The 17,230-nt window shown below is 42.1% G+C and overlaps 1 protein-coding gene across 2 annotated transcripts in view; it reads left to right on the top strand.

Annotated features, from left to right (window-relative positions):
• ptpn5 (protein tyrosine phosphatase non-receptor type 5) overlaps window positions 1-17,230 on the top strand; it is a 29,090-nt gene that overhangs the window by 8,405 nt on the left and 3,455 nt on the right. For both annotated transcript variants that reach the window (XM_077568934.1, XM_077568935.1), the window contains exons 2-13: window positions 84-187; window positions 6,007-6,300; window positions 7,807-7,929; window positions 8,288-8,383; window positions 10,467-10,723; window positions 12,187-12,379; window positions 12,759-12,843; window positions 13,873-13,952; window positions 14,088-14,225; window positions 14,328-14,438; window positions 16,546-16,706; window positions 16,834-16,947. In XM_077568934.1, coding sequence (XP_077425060.1) covers window positions 6,031-6,300; window positions 7,807-7,929; window positions 8,288-8,383; window positions 10,467-10,723; window positions 12,187-12,379; window positions 12,759-12,843; window positions 13,873-13,952; window positions 14,088-14,225; window positions 14,328-14,438; window positions 16,546-16,706; window positions 16,834-16,947 — 1,628 coding nt within the window. In that variant the 5' untranslated portion in view covers window positions 84-187; window positions 6,007-6,030. The remainder of the gene's footprint in view (window positions 1-83; window positions 188-6,006; window positions 6,301-7,806; window positions 7,930-8,287; window positions 8,384-10,466; window positions 10,724-12,186; window positions 12,380-12,758; window positions 12,844-13,872; window positions 13,953-14,087; window positions 14,226-14,327; window positions 14,439-16,545; window positions 16,707-16,833; window positions 16,948-17,230) is intronic.

The raw sequence follows: 17,230 nt of genomic DNA, 5'->3' as shown, positions 1-17,230 counted from the left end.
AGGCTGTGTTTAGACTGTCTAACAATGTCTTTATTCACAAATATATAGCATTCGAAGAATGTCTGCCATCTTCTGCCTTCCAGGTTGCAGCTCAATGGCCAACATTGACTGGTTGCCGCAAGATACAAGATTTATCTTCATCATGTGATCTGACTCCCACGCCATTCTTTCCTTCGCTCCACCTTAAGTGAGTGAGCCATGCGACCAGCTGGCTGCTTTCCAAATATTATCTTTCAAGTGGTGATTTTTTGTGTCTTGTTTGTAGTCATTGATAAATAAATAAGAAAAACTTGCTAAAACTCACTTGTGACAGAGTTAGACATCATCATGCCAAATATCAAACCACTTGACAAGCCGTCACATTCATACATCCACACAAAGCATGAGGCAGAAGACACTTTAATTAATGGGACTGCAGAATAATTGAGAGTAAGCCTGACCAGCAAAGTGGCTCTGACACCAATTGTACTAACCCCAATTGCAGTCCCTGGTGACCTGCGTCTAGGCGTGGTAGGAAAATGTGTTTAAAAAAATAAAACAAAATAAAAAAACTCTCTTCATCATAGGGAGTTTAGAGCTTTGCTTCACTTGGTCCCTCACCTAGGACATTTTTGCTAAGGGTTGGAATCTTTGAATGTCTCACAATCCGATTCCGATTTTTGGTTTTGCGATTCGATTCAGAATCAATTTTCGATTAAGAAAGTTTTTTTGATTCAAAATAATTTGATTGACAATGATTTTTGCTTCAATCTATAGATGAAGTGCAAGGAATTGTAATGATCTACTCCAGTCTTACTCGCTAATGCTAATTAGCGCGCTACCCACGGCACTTTTATCACTTAAAAGAACGGCTCTACACTGCAAAAAAACAACTTTTATTGAAATAACTTGATCGTCCCTTCTCCCTCGTCGCCCTTCCTCCTCCTCTCCCCCTCTCTCTGCGGCCCTGCCGCTGCCTCCTGCCCTTCCTGTCGTCTCCTTCCCCCGTCCCCTCCCCCTCCCTTGTCCGCCCTCCTCCCCCTCCCCTGGGCCGGGGGTTCCATCCGTGGCCCAGGTCTCGGCGCTCTGGGGGCCGGGGGAGTGGGCGGGATTGGTGTTGTGCCCGCCCCGCTCCGGTGGGCCTCCGGGCACTTCGGGCGGGCCCTGGTACCGGTGGGGTGGGTGGGGGGTTTGGTGGGCGGGTGCGCCCCCCCCCCCCCGCCCGGTTGGGGGGGGCCCAGCTGGTCGCTCCTCTTAACTCACTGCACTAGTTTTGCACAATACATTTTAGGGCACATAACACACTTTGGGGGGGAGTGGGGTGGGGTGGAGACACCATCTCCGCCCTGCAGCTCCCCTCCAAATTTTAATGCACCACACAACTGGGGGGGGGGGGGGGGGCATCGGTTGGGGCAGGCCGCAGTATGGAGCAGTGCTGCGGTCGCCTGTCCGTGTGCACCCCCATTAATTTATTTTAATGCACCACATACGCTCATTGACATGCCTGAGGGGCGGGTGGATCGGAGCGGGGGGGATATCATTTCCCACTGCTCCGGTTCACCTGCCCCCAATTTTAATGCACCACACACACACACTTATGTATATACACTGGGTGGGGTCACACTCACGGTTTAGGGGTAGAGTTCGCCAGTCGGCGAGCTGGCGAACTTAGTAACAGGGTTAGTTTTTCACTTAGATCATTGGGGTGACGACCGGGGCCTCTCCCCGCTGGGCCTGGGGTTCGGGGGTGCCGCCCGTCCTCCGGTGCCCCCATCTCCCCTTCTGCCCCTGGTGTTCCGTCCCTCCGCGTGGTGGGGTGGGCGCGGGTGCCCTCTCCGCTCCGCTGCCCGGCCCCCTCTTCGGCGCAGATGCCTGGGTGCGGTGTGTCCCCGGGGTCTGGGATCGGGGACTGGGGGGCTGTCGGTTGGTGGGGGTGGGGGCGGGGGGCGGCTTGGTTGGTGGGGGGGTGGTGGTGGGGGTGCCGGGGTGGGGGGTGCTGGGGTGGGGAGGTTGTCTGGGGATTTGGGGACCTGGGGGCGGTTGGGGCTGGGTTGGGGTGGGTGGCGGGGCGGGGGGGTCGTGGGGGGAGCGGGGGTTGTGGGCCGGTGGGGTGCCTGGTGGGCCTGCAGTGCCCCGTCCTGCTGCGTTGGGTTGGGGGCGCGGGCCGCGTTGGGGTGGGGGGCGCTCCTGCTCCGGGGTTTGCTCTCCGGCCGGTGCCCCCTGCGGGGCCCGGGGGTCGTCCTTTGGCGCGGCCGCGGCCTGGGGGGCCCTGAGGTGTTGCGCTTGCTCTGTCCCTGGCGGGGGTCGACGGCTCCCCTCTTTGGTGGAGATTTTCATGCATGCTAGATCCACCACACCAGCATCTATCGAGACTCAGACACAATTTGTTTCTCCCTCAGGTCATTGATTCGGTGGAGGCTGGTGTCTGTGGATCTCACTCTGCTTCGTCTGTCCTTTCTACCTTTCCTCAGTTTCTCCTTTGGGCCCTTGAGGTTTCCCTGATTTGTTGGAGTTTAGATGTCTCTGGGGTTAGTGAAGGTTAGTGGCCCGGTGGGTGGTGTCTGGTCGGTGCTGGGCTTCGCTTTTCTTTCTTTTCTTTGGTCCCCCTTCGGGTCTCCTGGCGGCCCCACGACTCTGGCTGGATTTTGAAGTGTTCGGTTTAGGTGAACGGTATGGGAATTCTTTTTTTTTTCTTTCTCTCGCACGCACGCACGCACGCACACACACACGCACGCACGCACAAACACACATAAAAAAAATAAAAAATAAAAAGAAAAATAAAAAAAAAGGGAGAACAATGATGATGACATTTCAAATGATCAATACTGAGATCTCCCAGAAAAGAAAAAAAAGAAAAAAAAAAGAAATAACTTGATCGTGACTTTTTCCTTCTACTCTCTAATGAGGCTTCAACCTAACAGTGTATTAGACCGCGTGGAACCACACTGCCCCTAAGTGGCCAAATCGGGTACAACATGAACAGCGCTCCAAATAAAGGCAAACACAGACAAAAGCAAGACAGTATAAAATAATTTAAATAAAATTGATTTTGGGACATTTAAAATTGATTCTGAATCGTACTAAATGAGAATCGCGATTCTTATGAGAATCGATTTTTTTGCACATCCCTAATTTTTGCCCAGAGGGATCTTCACAGGCATGGAGCCCCCAAAAACCTTGCTCCTAGGATATAAGAGGTACACAGTGCCTTCCACCACGGTAAGGAGATAGCTCAGGGAAGAGGGAAGTAACTAAAAAAAAAATTTTTTCAATAAAGTGTAAACAAAAGATAGAACTGACTGAGTAGGTCAAGGGTTGAAATAAGTGGCTTCATCACAGTTTGTGTGTAAAAATGTGGATTTTTGTGCCTCATTATAGCACATTGCATAGCAAAACAGAGAATCACAAATTTAAAAGTCTGAAAAGTGTCGCTGGGCTAGACGTGTGCATGTTAACGTTGCCTTAACACACTTGCCTAACCTGCGCAGTGCGCATGAGACGTAGGCGGCCGACCATCGAGGCAAGAGCGATGCTACTTACGCCACAACCAACTATAGTTAGCAACAACCTTCACTAGCTACTAATGTGGCTACTCACACTGATTGCAGACTCTCTCCTGACTCAGTAGTCATCACATCCATGGCAGCGAGAAAGCTACCCATCTCAACAATTGTTCTCACGAAGGGATAATGAGGAAAGACGAAGAAGCCATGCTAATTACTAAGCTAGCCTATCTGACACGTAGAGTTGCCACCGTCCCGTTTTTTCCCAGAATTGTTCTATTTTTTAACCAGCTGTCCCAGGAAAATAGAAATCTCTCCCGGGACGTGCGTGTGTGCGTGCGTGCGTGCGTGCGTGCGTGCGTGCGTGTGTGTGTGTGTGTGTGAGCGAGCGAGAGATTCTCCATTGTGGAGAGATGAGTCAGGGCTAATGTGTTTACAGCTCTGTCCGTCGCCTTGGCAACAGAGTGGCTCTCATCCCTGTCAACCGTCCTGAGCATTAACATCTACCAAAAACAGACACGCACGCACACACACACAAAATAGTCAATCTATGGTATACATCCGCTGATGAGATGCACTCCATGCCACTGAGCTACATCTGAATGGGCCTGTGGAATAAGCGCAAGTCTTTCTGTTACACACACGCACGCACGCGTGCTCTTTTCCTTCACTCACTCGCTCTCTCTCATTTTAAATATCACACCCATCACACACAAACTGACAAACACAATGAGGCAATGAGGAGGCCAGTGAAGTGGAAATGATTGTATTAAGTACTGTTTTTTATTTGGAAGCTACGCAGTAAAGCAACTAGGAGCATTACGGGACATAGTTGGATGGTTGTGATCGCAAGTTTTGATCTATGTGTTTGTGTGTAAATATTACAAATTGACAAAGGGTGGTACCATTGCAAATTTATCATAAAAAAAATAAAAAACAAACGATATGCACTGGCCTGTGTAAAAGTCACCACCTGTAACCACTTTAATTTTCTGGTTTACATAAGATTTTGGTAAGGATCTGTATAAACATATGCATGCAAGAATTTCTTTCTAGTGTTTGAGTTTAAATTGCCTCATACATAACAGTCAACGCTCCTGAATCATAATTGCAACACACATGTTTGCCATCATCAATTAACCTGTCAATTAACTTTCTTAACTTCTATTACATTTTTTCTCCATAGGTTTAGCACATTTCTTGAAACTGAGATGACATTTTCAAAACTGCAAGCTCATTTGGCCAAACAGACTTACATTTGTGCATAACCAATTCATTAGCAAAAGCACATATCTATCCCAAAACTGCTCACACATGCTTCACTCCAGGTTCCTTTCCCAAACAAAGAGTCTGTACTGTCACAACTGCAAAGATCCTTCTCAATTGCTTTGGCTCATCTGCATTCACTTAGTTATTTTGCCAAAAAGAACTTGGACGATTTTGCACAACTCTTTGGATCATCTGCAAAAGCTCATATCTCTCCCAAAACAGCTTACCTATTTGTCCAAATTAAATTTCTATGTCATGCAAGTCGTCAGTGCCCCCACAATGCATCATCCCTTTGACATTCTGTGAGCACTGCAAGTCAAAATCATTAGATTTTTTTCAGTAGTAGTAGTAGTATTCAAAGTTTGCGGTTTGACATACTCACAGTCAAGGAAATTGCAGAAGTTTTTATTCACGCAAAGTTACTTACACATTAGAGTGCAACAAAAGAAAGTGTAAGCCGAATTCTGTATATTTATGAAAAACGAAAAATGATAATAATATCTCGCACACAGCGTAAATGAAGAACCAACTACTGTAACACTTTCACTTTTACTAGCCTTTCTCCGCCATCATCCTCATACTCTTGGGCATCCATACGCTGCTCTCTGTTTGGCCAAACGTTTTCATCCACATGCAGCGGATTTTTTTTCCCTTGCAATGCAAATTTTGACAATTGAACAGATGATTTTGCATATTATGACTTACACACTGAAATTCTGCTGACATGTTTTGGAGAGGATAGCCATTAGACTGCAAAACAACTAATCCAGTTTGATCAGCAAGATCTATTCATTTGTAAAATGTGCTAAATGTGGGCAGATTGTGCTAACTGTAGGCTAAATGTACACAACCATTTGCACAGATCCACTGAGGCCAATGAGACATGTTCTAATACATTGGCAATTTGATGAAAGCAATGAGAAATGCCATTCAATTGAGACCAATTGTAAGGTAGTTTAGGGATTTGTCCGTGGTATTTTGAAAATGTCATCTCAGTTTCAAGAAATATGCCAAACCTATGGAGAAAAGCTCTAATTGCTCATCTTGGTCCGAGGTCTGAGCTACACTATCAAAAATGCTGGGTCAAAAATTGGGCCGACCCGCTACTTGGATAAATTTGACCCAACTTTGTGGGGCTATTAATGCAAAACAACACTATTTTTTTGGTATAAAATAATAATAATAAAATAATTCTCCAATTCTCATCCTATCTGTATATGCAGCATTCATGTGTCAAATCCTTCCCAATACACAGGAGCCTTCTAACAACAGGAGGATCATGACCCGCCGCCTGAGCAGCTCCACCCGTTCCCACACCGAGGATTCCATCTTCCTCAGGCCTGATGAGGACCCCGTTTGGCTGGATGAGCCCACAAAGACAGGAAAAAGAGTTGATAGAGCCTCTAAGACTGACGAGTTGCTTGGAAGCAAAGATGGGAGAATAGGAGGACAAAGTTCACCACAAGAAGAAGTGTTTTTGCACAAAGTGTACACGTTGGTGGTTGAGTTCCACTACTGGGTCGCCCTCTTTGTCATCTCCCAAGTCACGGTATGTGAATGGATGTTAATGACTGTAGAATGAAATGTGCATGAAAAAAATACGTTTTTACTTGGGGTGTCAAAATTTGTGCATTACTTTAAAGGATCTTTAAAGGTGGTTGTCACTTTTTTACTCGTGACTGCCATCTCTGGCCCAAAGTGTAACTGCAGCATCTGTGTCAGGCTCGTTCATGGTGCACGTGCGAGTATGTGCACAATCTTAAGTGCACTCTGCATGTCCGCTACTCGTCACCCTCCACCACTCCACCCCTTTCCCACCCCAAAGAAACTGTGGCGTGTGCGGGTGAGGAAGATAAAAGCTGATAGGTGCAGTCAGAGTAAAACAGTCAGGGATCTTCATACTCATCTGGGCATTGGCGGAGCATGCATGATGTAGAAAAAGCTTTAATATTACCTTTTTAAACGGCACAATGCACCTTTAAAGTTCCTTTAGCGCCACCATTTTTTTTATGTGCGATTAATGACCGCCCCTTACTTGGAAGGCTGTACTGGAGGAATTCCAGTCGCAACGCAGCAGACACGTTCACGTCAAAATTTAGCTGTAATAAATCTAATAATAATTTGTGCATACTGTGGGTGGTCAAGTTGTATTTTACAATGAATTAACAAAAGTTACTTCAAGATTAGATTAATATGAAAAGAAAAATGCACTGATCAGTCACCAATGTCTTGCAAATGCAATTATGCCATCTAGTGGCAGAAAAATGACCTCAACACAAATCATCACACTCGTTTTTTTACAGTACAGTACATCTGTGAATAAATTTCAACTGAATTTTATGAATTACCGGTATTATGAAAATTACTGTATCAATGACTAAAAGATGCAGCCATATTTCTATTAGTCTAAAATTGTTTCCACTTTTATGTAAGCAAGAGTTTGAAAACTTAGGGGAAAAATATTTGAGTGTACATTTTATTGTACATTTAGAACAAATATAAAATTTGTGATTAATCGTGAGTTAATTATTGGAGTCATGCGATTTATTACGATTACAATTTTTAATCGTCTGACTCTCCTAGTTTTTAAGTATTGTCTTAATTTCAACCAGATAGTCAAGTTCCAATAACAAGGTCAGCAATTTTAAAATACTTTTGTCCTATGTTGCTGTTAAAAGACATTCATGCAATGAATGAGAGCCAAATGATCAGAATAAGCAGAAATATCTTCAATCTTGTACAGAAACTCGAATGCAAACGATGCGTTTTAGTGGCAGGATACTTTCCTTTTCTCCATACCTTTTCATTTACACACAAATCCTCCTTTTAAACACATCCCTGAGTACACAATAGCATATGCTCAAACAAGAGTGGCTTTGAAAATGCACCTCTGATTAGGACACTAGACAATTTGCATGTATTTGAATGGTTGCGTAATTGGCCAAGCTTTTTTTCTTGGCTCCTCGCTATTCACCTGAAAACAGCCTTGGTGCTGCACACATGTGAATGAAGGGCAGCAGCACAATGACAGCCGGCCTTCCCTCTGTCCTTTCAGGGGTACTGGATGTTCTTTGTGGTGGAAGGAAACGGGCCGTTTGCCTCTATCTATAAAGCCCTCCAGGTCATCGACTTCTATCTCGGGTTTGTTTTACCCTGCCACCCAATATTTGGAATGGACGTAAGTTTGAAAAATGACACAAATGTAATGTTTTTCTTTTATACACCGCCAACCTGAGTGTAAATAAACAGCCGTTCATTTGTTAGGCTGTAATTGTTGTGACGTTTTATTACTCACTTCAGTACACCACATTTCAATTTAAGACAAGGCAATCAATATGTGACTTATTACAGACTTCCAGCAGTACCTGAGCTGAGTTGATAAAAAAATATTGCATGTGGCCTACCAACAATAGTAAATACAAATCTGCTGTCAGCAATCAATTTTATCAACAATGATAGTCTCTTGCCTACTAATCCAGAATTCAATATGTGATACGACCCGCGTTTAACCCCTTGTATCTCTCTGCTCTTGTCAGTCCATAGCGCTGATGAGGGATGTGGTCAACACCACACAGCAAACGTGGATCATCTACGTCACTGCAGGCACTGGAGTAACCATCTGTGTTGTTATGGTATGCACAAATTGTATCACAATTCCACATTGTGGTCTTTCTTTCATCAATGGCTTATTGTTTTGGGTAACTTTACTTACTTGCAATATTATTGTGATTACTATGTGCATGTGTTGTGTATTTTAAGTATGTTTTTATAAAAAGGATAAACATATCATTGCATTATTATTTTTTGTGTGAACTAGAACTATAATAATACTCCAAAATCAAGATCTCATTAGTAGCTCGATTTTTCGCCCACAGTTTGATATGTAACTAATTTTTGGGGGGTTGGGGCAAAATGTATGTTTTTTTTGTTTTTTATAATATCGTATTCTGAGTTAACAGACCCTCTGTGCTGCGAACCAATCATTAAAGCTGCTCTATGTAACAATTTGCAGTAAAATATCTTTACAATAGCCTTTTTATTTGCCCATTTATGACATTGCCCATGAAACATCTTCTAATTGGCAGATTAACACCTTAGCTGTTCACACTGGCTACTCCTGCAAGCCTCTGGCCAATACTTTTCAGGCTGGATTCGGGTTCGAACTTCTCACCCTCTGTCTGTGGATGTGATGTCATGTGTCATTGTGTACATGAAGACGGGAGTGTGCACCTTCATTTTTCGGCCACAGGCGGCAGTAGAGAGTTGAAATTCCATTTTCTGTGTTCAACAGCAACAACAAAAAGTGTTTCTCTTTTCACTAGCATTTTTTAAATTAAACTCTGCTGTGGATATGAAATGTAAGAGATAAACTTGTCTCAGCAATTAACACATGCACGCAGGCGCACACACATCCACCGAAACCTCACCATGGAGAGTAACTTTAGTCAACAAACTTGCTGTCTGTGTTATAATGAGCAAATATGTAAACGCACTGATGCAACAGACTTCTGGTCTGTGCTGAAAACCAGAAAATAAATGTAAAAATAAGGGAAAACGAAAAAAATAAAAAATATATTATTCTCTTATAAAACGCTGTTAAAAATCATCGAGGCTACACTTCTTTGTGGAGATCATTTAAATTTACTTAACAAACTTGTCCTCCATGCCATAAACCGCAAACATGTAAACAAGCAATAGTCACAATTTCAAACTTCTAGAATTAAGTAGGCTAATCACATTTACAAATCTTTTTAGGAGGGCAAATCTACTGCATTGCAGAGCTGCTATAGAAAAAATTGTCGTTTTCTTCCATGCTCTACTTAAGTTGATTTTGTTGTGGTGTGGTTGAAGGTGCGTTATCATGTTTGAAGTGATACCAGTGATTTGCAAATGGTTTTTTGAAAACTTGGCAGCAAAAACTGCAGTCTGGGTCTTGTTGAATGTGTGATTTTCATCTCTTTTTCCCACCGGGTAGCCACAAAGCTCCCGTATCGTTGCCTGAAATGAGTTTGAAAATTTCAGGGTTATTAGTTGTACTAGCCAGGCACGTTTGCTCCTCTCCTGAACTAGCATTAGCAGTAACCATAGTTTTTGCTCACTCTGGTGGCCACATGACATATTATTCTCATTTTTATTTTTTTTCTAGAGCTCAGTATTGTTCATTCGGTAATTTAATAATTTGACATGTCATCATCATTGCTCTCTTTTTTTTATTATGATTTACTTTTTATTGTGTACGTGGGTGAGTATGTGCATGTGCGTGTGTACATGTGTATGTATGTGTGTGTGTATGTGTGCTGCATGTGAGTGTGTACTCATTAGTTCACCTAAAACCTATTAAAAATCCCATACCGTTCACCTAAACCGAATACTTCAGAATCCAGCTGGAGTCGTGAGGTTGTCAGGAGACCCGAGGAAGGATCACATGACGTCTATTGTTTTAAAGGCAACACAGGTTTGTGTCTTTGTGCAACAATTTCAGTTTCCACACAACCATTAAATCAAAACTTTCGCATACATATTAATTCCACCCTGCACAATGTATAACTGTGTTTGTCTATTGTGAATTACTTTCGATCCGATCACATTTTATGACCAATTTATGCTTGATTTATGTCATTCCAATAGGCACTCCTGTTTTTCCTTTTCTTGTAATGGTACACTTGACCGACTAGTGGTTACATATCACATTCTCCTCCAATCATCTATCTTCAGGTTATCCACATGGTGTGTAGGTGGCGTTACGGAACCGGCTTGTGGTCATCAGGAAGCACTTCGAGGGACATTGGAGATAGACGTCAGTCTGTGAGCCGCCAACCCTCCTTCACCCTGTCAGAGTGGACAGACGCGCAAGAGGACCTGATGGATCTGGATGCCGTGCCTCAGACTCCCGTCTTTGAAATGGGAACTGACAACAAGCCGGAAGGAGATGCAGCAACACTCACGGTCACACCAGTGGGACTTCAGGAGAGGTTTGTTACCATCCCCAAGGAGTTTTTTTTTTTTTCCATCAGCGTAGCTTGTGTGTTGTTGTCCTTTTAATTATTGCTGGTTTTTTTTTTTATATATTTTGGTTTAAATCAGCAGTACCATGCAAACAAAATAAAAACAAATTGGAGTTTGTTAGTTAGCAGGCTGCATTGTGGTTCATTGCGGATGGCAAACAGGCGGGCAGTACCATTATGATTCAACTGGTAGAGCCCCATTGATCCCAGTAACTTAAATGGTGAATTTACATTTCTGTGTCCACAACTTAATCGAGATCCTCACCGACATTTACCGTAAAATCCCGTGTTTAATGCGCTCCCCTGAAGTTATCCTAAAAAAAGTCTTGAGCCTTGATTTGCTGGCATCCTCTAATTTTCTGTTTCCAAGTGCTAAAGATATTTTAATGATTTGAGTAATTCTGGGCTGCTGAGTCCGAAAATGACCTCCATTTCTTTGAACTGACTATAGTTTTAGGGAGTTTGATATTTTTGACAATTAATTGATAATTCATTTGGGGATATCAAAAAAGGCTTGTCATTTATTCATTTAGTCATTTATATTATTATATAAAAGTGAAACAATTGTTGCTGCTTTTAGCTTGACTAGTTTTGCTGACGGTCTATACACATGAACAATTTCTGGAAAGGCAGCACTTAATTATAAATTTGTAACATTAGACATTGCTGGCAAATGTACGCATGTCAAAGTGCACTTGTATACATGACCAGGTTTACACATTTTTCTTTTATTGAAATACATTAACCTATTATTGTATCAATAATGAAATAAGTCAAAATGTAGAATGAATAAGGGGAAGGACTAGATACGTTTTCCCTTTTGAACATGTAAACTGTGACTAATGATGCTTGTGTAAGTTTTTTTTTCTTCTTTTAAATCTTTATCTTGATTTTTTTTCTGCTACTTGCTTATATGTTTATATGTTCAATAAACTAATCAAATTAAAAAACAAACATTGCATATCATGTTGGAAAGTAAGTTTGCCGTTTTCTTTAACAGTAAACGTCTATAAAATGTTATCATTATTATTATTATTATTATTATTTATGATTATGTATATAAAACAGTGGGATGATTTTGGACCATTTTATATGGAAGAAAATATATCTTATTTACTATTTTTTATGGTAATAGCTCCATGTTAAGTTATTAACCCCGCTCAACAATTGGTCATTGAAGGTTTTGCTTTTTTTTTTACGTAATCATTTTTTAAATCCTGTTTACAATATGGACTAACTTAAAACTATCACTGTATCTCTGTTAAATCTGATCTGATTTAACAGCGAATTGGAGCCATTAAAGCCAAGCTTGCAGTCATCCTGAATGATTAATTAGGTGACTTAAAGTTAAAGCCTTAGCGCTCTTTTGATGAAATGCACACGGTTCAAAATGGTGACACATGCATGTATGTATTACATTTCTCATACAGGAGAGGCTCCAACGTTTCCCTGACCTTGGACATGTGTACACCAGGCTGCACGGAGCCTTACGGCTACGGAGCCCAGCTTTCCCCTCGGGACCAGTCAGCCCAGGAGTACCTCCGGCAGGGAACACACATCCTCACCCCTGCCATGCTACACGTACGGGCCATGGATGACCAGAGCCTGCAGGCTGAGTTCTATGTGAGTGCAACAAGAGCAGGCCACCCACCTACACACTCATCAGACATACACAAAGAATCAAGGACTTACCCGCTCATGGTGTACACCCAATGGAGCGCTGTACACCCGTAAGCTTTGCCTCTGTTTGTTAGTGGGCGAAAGAAGGTTAGATAGTGCTGGCTTAATTTACATACAAACTCACAGATGATGCTATTGTCTGCGGGGGAAATCGGGGCTATGTTGAAAATTGAAAACAACTGGCATAACCCTCTGTCATGTCTAGTTGCTAGTCTCAAAAATGGAATCTTTACCACTTGATTCTCATATAGAAAGAATTTCACCTCCCACATAACAGTGGATAATTGTTACTGTGCAATGTTTGTTGCTTGTTCATTTGTAGGAAACTCCCATGAATTTTGTGGACCCTAAGGAATACAACTACCCAGGGCTTGTGAGAAAGAATCGCTACAAAACCATCTTACCAAGTGAGTATGGCTATTTTCAACAGAAATATAGGGATGGTACTGATATTGAGCCATACCAGGCCTCAATATTTCAAGGTAGCGAGCGTGGGGCAGTGACCGTCGCCAATATCGGCTGCCCTCTTGTGGGTGTTTAACGATCAGGAATTAGACACACGCACTAATGATATGAGGATGACGATGCGTGACATCAACTGCAAAATGAACTTTTACCCCAGTCACGAGTTTAGCCGTCTATATTGTGTATGGTGTTTAAATAGTGAATTGGTGGGAGGGAGATGTGTAACCCACTTACATTATGGTGTGGCGGCAGCTAGCAAGAAGCTCAGCGTAGCATGCCGCAGGATTCCCAGATCAAACTTTTTCTTTGTTAAAGATAAATCGGTTCGACACGTACAACATCAACACGACACAACGGCATCTCTCTCTCTCTCTCTCTCTCTCTCTCTCTCTCTCTCTCTCTCTCTCTCTCTCTCTCTCTCTCTCTCTCTCTCTCTCTCTCTCTCTCTCTCTCTCAATCCCAATTCTTAATAAATGAATCTGACTCCATTATTTTTTCCTGTACTGTAACAGAATACAGTTAAATACATAACAGCGGTACATGTATTCCGTTACTCGCCAGGCCTAATAAGAAGTACTAGTGGTATCAAGAGTTGAGTATTTATATTGGTATCATTCTGAAAAAAGTGGCATCGAACATCCCTAATATTTAGAAGAAATGATAATCATGTTTACAATAACAATTCAAATACAAATGCAGTTTAATAAAAAAGATTACAAAGATAAAAATGCTCAATTTGGATTGACGCTGTCAGAGAGCTGTTTATTATTGTGGCGGTTGTTTACATGTGTGGAGGACAGCACTAAATTATATTGAGTGATGATTTGGAGATGCCCTTGAAAAGAACAGAAACAATAATTAACTCATTGTTAAATACTCATCACATTACGGAGTCAATCAGAAAAGAGGCAAATGGAGAAGTAAAATATGTCTTTTCATTTCCCTTTGTTGTTAATACTTTTTACCTCCAGACACACACAGCCGAGTGATCTTAAAATCACAAGATGAAGATGATTTCCTCAGCACTTACATCAACGGCAATTATCTCAAAGTGAGTCAGATGTGCTTGTGAGCAAAACATTGATTAATGTTTGTCCGTGCTTGTTTTCACCTCATTTTTGGGGAAATGTTTCTACAGTTAAATATCACATAAAAAAAAAAAAAAGATTGAATACATTTTCTCCAGGGTTACGGGGGTGAAGAGCGTGCGTACATCGCCACGCAGGGTCCAACGGTAAACACAGTGGGGGACTTCTGGAGGATGGTGTGGCAGGAGAGGACCCCCATCATTGTAATGATCACGAACTTGGAGGAGAAAAATGAGGTTTGGTGTCGGTGATGATAATATTGTATGATGTGTGTGTGATCTGTCTCTGCACCTGTCATGTTGTTCATTTTGTGTGTTTTTGTCCATGAACTCTTCCAGAAATGTGCCGAGTACTGGCCTGAGGACACTGTGACCCATGAGGGGATTGAAATCACTGTTGTTACGGTAACGCAGGAGGACGACTACAGTCTGCGGGTGTTTACTTTGAAGGTGAGACACGCAAAGGTAAAAACACGACAAAAAAAGAAACAGGTCTGCCTCATAGTCAATGGTTCAGTGTTCAAATATCAGATCATTGTGCCGTTTTCCTGCTTGCTTCCATATTCCAAAACATGGTGCAGCTCAATAAATGTATTTTAGTGCTGTAGTTTAATTCAAAAAGTGTAACTCACTCATTATACAGGTTTACTAGTCACAGTACTTTTCAGAAGGCAAATTCCTCATTTCTATATGAAGAAACATAATAATGCTAACTGTTTCATATGTAATATAATTAATGTAATGCAATTGGGAATGGAATCAGATGTTGAATTTGGTGGTTTTGTTAGCTGGTAGCTATAATCATCCAAATTAGCAAAGGTACATCTTGAAATACAGACGGTACTGTCCTGTGTGTGTTGGATATAAATAACACTGTATATAATAATTGACCCTTTATGCCCTAAGCTATTTTTTAGGCTTTTGCACAAACATTACATACCCGAAATATAACCACAAGGTCTATTTGAATAATTCTTGTGTCATAATGAAGCGAACACTTGTGAGATTTGTTATATATGATGTGATATATGTTACTGATTAAAAGTAAATGAAGATGGCACACAGCACAACACAACAACAACACAAAACCACTTGTGTGTTTTGCATAAAGTAACACAGTGGGAGAGCCAACTTACCGATTTCTATATTTGATCATTTAATTAGTTGGCGTTTATGCTGTGTTTGGGGCATGTAAAAATGGCTTACATATTCTTGTAGCCCTGTTGTTCTGCAGTAGAATTTGATGTGTGACATCATTATATTCTTTCATGATTAGTGTATTGTTTTGGCTTATATCTCTGTGTCTTCTATATAGGTGACTCGAACTTTGATATCTAAAGTGCTATAAAACAGGAACAAAGGTTTACATTGCAATCAAATATACTCAGAGGTGGAGAATTCAAGTCCAGAAAGTAAAATGCCGGCCACAGATTGGCTTTCCGCACAGGTACTTCTACTTAACCGTTTACTTGCCTGCTCGTTTACCTGCCGGTTGAGTAAAAAAACGTGTTGGTAAAGCCAATCCGCGGCAGGGATTTTGCTTTCTGGACCTGAATGGTCGAACTCTGCATATACTGTAGAAAAACATCTGACCTCCTAACATGTTCATGGCACATACTAACTTTTAAGTTTGTATGAAATTTGTAGTGCCTGGACTCGTACCCTAATTCCGCTTTGCATATACGCTTACCAAATAATTACTGAATTTTAAATCAGTTTGAATGGGTTACTAATTGTATTTTTACCCCCCAAAAAACAAAAAAAAAACATCATAGTCTAAAAAGACGAAAAATCCAATTTTATCATACCGGTAAATGGAGTGCTTTTAAATAGCGCTTTATCTACACCAGGGGTGGCCAAGTTCGGTTCTCGAGAGCCACTATCCAGCCTGTTTTCCATGTCTTCCTCCTTCAGCGCAGCTGATTCTAATGATCAGCTCATCAGCAAGCTTTGCAGAAGCCTGACAACGATCCTGATCATGAATCAGGTGTGTTAGTGGAGAGAAACATGGAAAACAGGCTGGATAGTGGCTCTCAAGGACCGAACTTGGCCACCCCTGATCTACACCGTGTGTTGTCCAAAGTGCTTTACCAAGAATCAAACTTTACTTTAATTTACTTTAACCTTCAGGATCCCTCGCCATACCCTGTAACCTTCTTTTGGTAAAGTTTAAAATCCATCCGCGTCATCCATCCATGTTGTGTCTGACGTACTAGCTAGCTAAAATTAAGCTAACCCACGGATGTTTGTCTCCCTGGTCCAGTGTCCAAGTTTGTTAACTCCCTTCATTATTGGACTTGTGGTACAGGGGGAGCCAGTGGAAGTGATTGGGCAGCAAAATCAGAACAGGAGAGGAAATTATTGGACTTTCCTGTCTGGCTCTGCACTCATTATTGTCACACAGCGCTCACACATCGGATGCGCTGTGAACATGTTGAACAACAGCCTGATCAGAACATTTTCACGGTGTTCCTGCCTCAGGGACACAATTAAATATGACCCATCTGTTAATCCGTCACTGTGTGTGTCTATTTTCATGTGTGTGTGCACGCGCCAGTGTGGAGATGAGGAGCGGAGTTTGCGGCAGTACTGGTACACCTCATGGCCTGACCAGAAGACTCCAGACAAAGCGCCACCTCTTTTGGAACTGGTACAGGAAGTGGAAAGAGCCAGAGAGGAGGCCCCGCCCACTAGCGGCCCTATAATTGTGCACTGCAGGTATCTATTTAAAATGTGTTCATCTTTATGTACTATAGTACCATAATTGTGCTGCTTTAATAAATCATAAAATAGCTGCAATATACTTTACTTCACCAGTCTCTTCCTCTTGTCATTGTATCTTCAGTGCTGGAATCGGTCGGACTGGCTGCTTCATTGCCACTTCCATCCTGTGCAAGCAGCTAAGGATGGAGGGTGTGGTTGACATCCTGGGAACCACATGCCAACTGCGTCTGGACAGGTTTTATATTCTCCTCCTTTATCTACAGTTTGTCAAGCAAGTGTGGATGGAGATAACCTAATTCTCCTAAATCAGGGGTCTCAAACTTCCTTTCATCAAGGGCCATGCTATAATCATGGTTACCCTATAGTGGGGTGGTTATAGCAGTGAAACGCCAGGGCTGTGATGGCACGGCAACAGTCATGGTTCAGTTGATACATTTTACTGTCATGGTTCAGTTCACCTTAACAGTAAATGCAAAACAACCCGCTTATGTTCCATGGAAACAAGAACAGATGTGGTG

Source organism: Vanacampus margaritifer, chromosome 6 (assembly GCF_051991255.1).
Source record: "Vanacampus margaritifer isolate UIUO_Vmar chromosome 6, RoL_Vmar_1.0, whole genome shotgun sequence".
NCBI lineage: Eukaryota > Metazoa > Chordata > Actinopteri > Syngnathiformes > Syngnathidae > Vanacampus > Vanacampus margaritifer.
The sequence above is the reverse complement of the archived record's forward strand: the minus strand, read 5'-3'. Positions and strand labels throughout refer to the sequence as shown.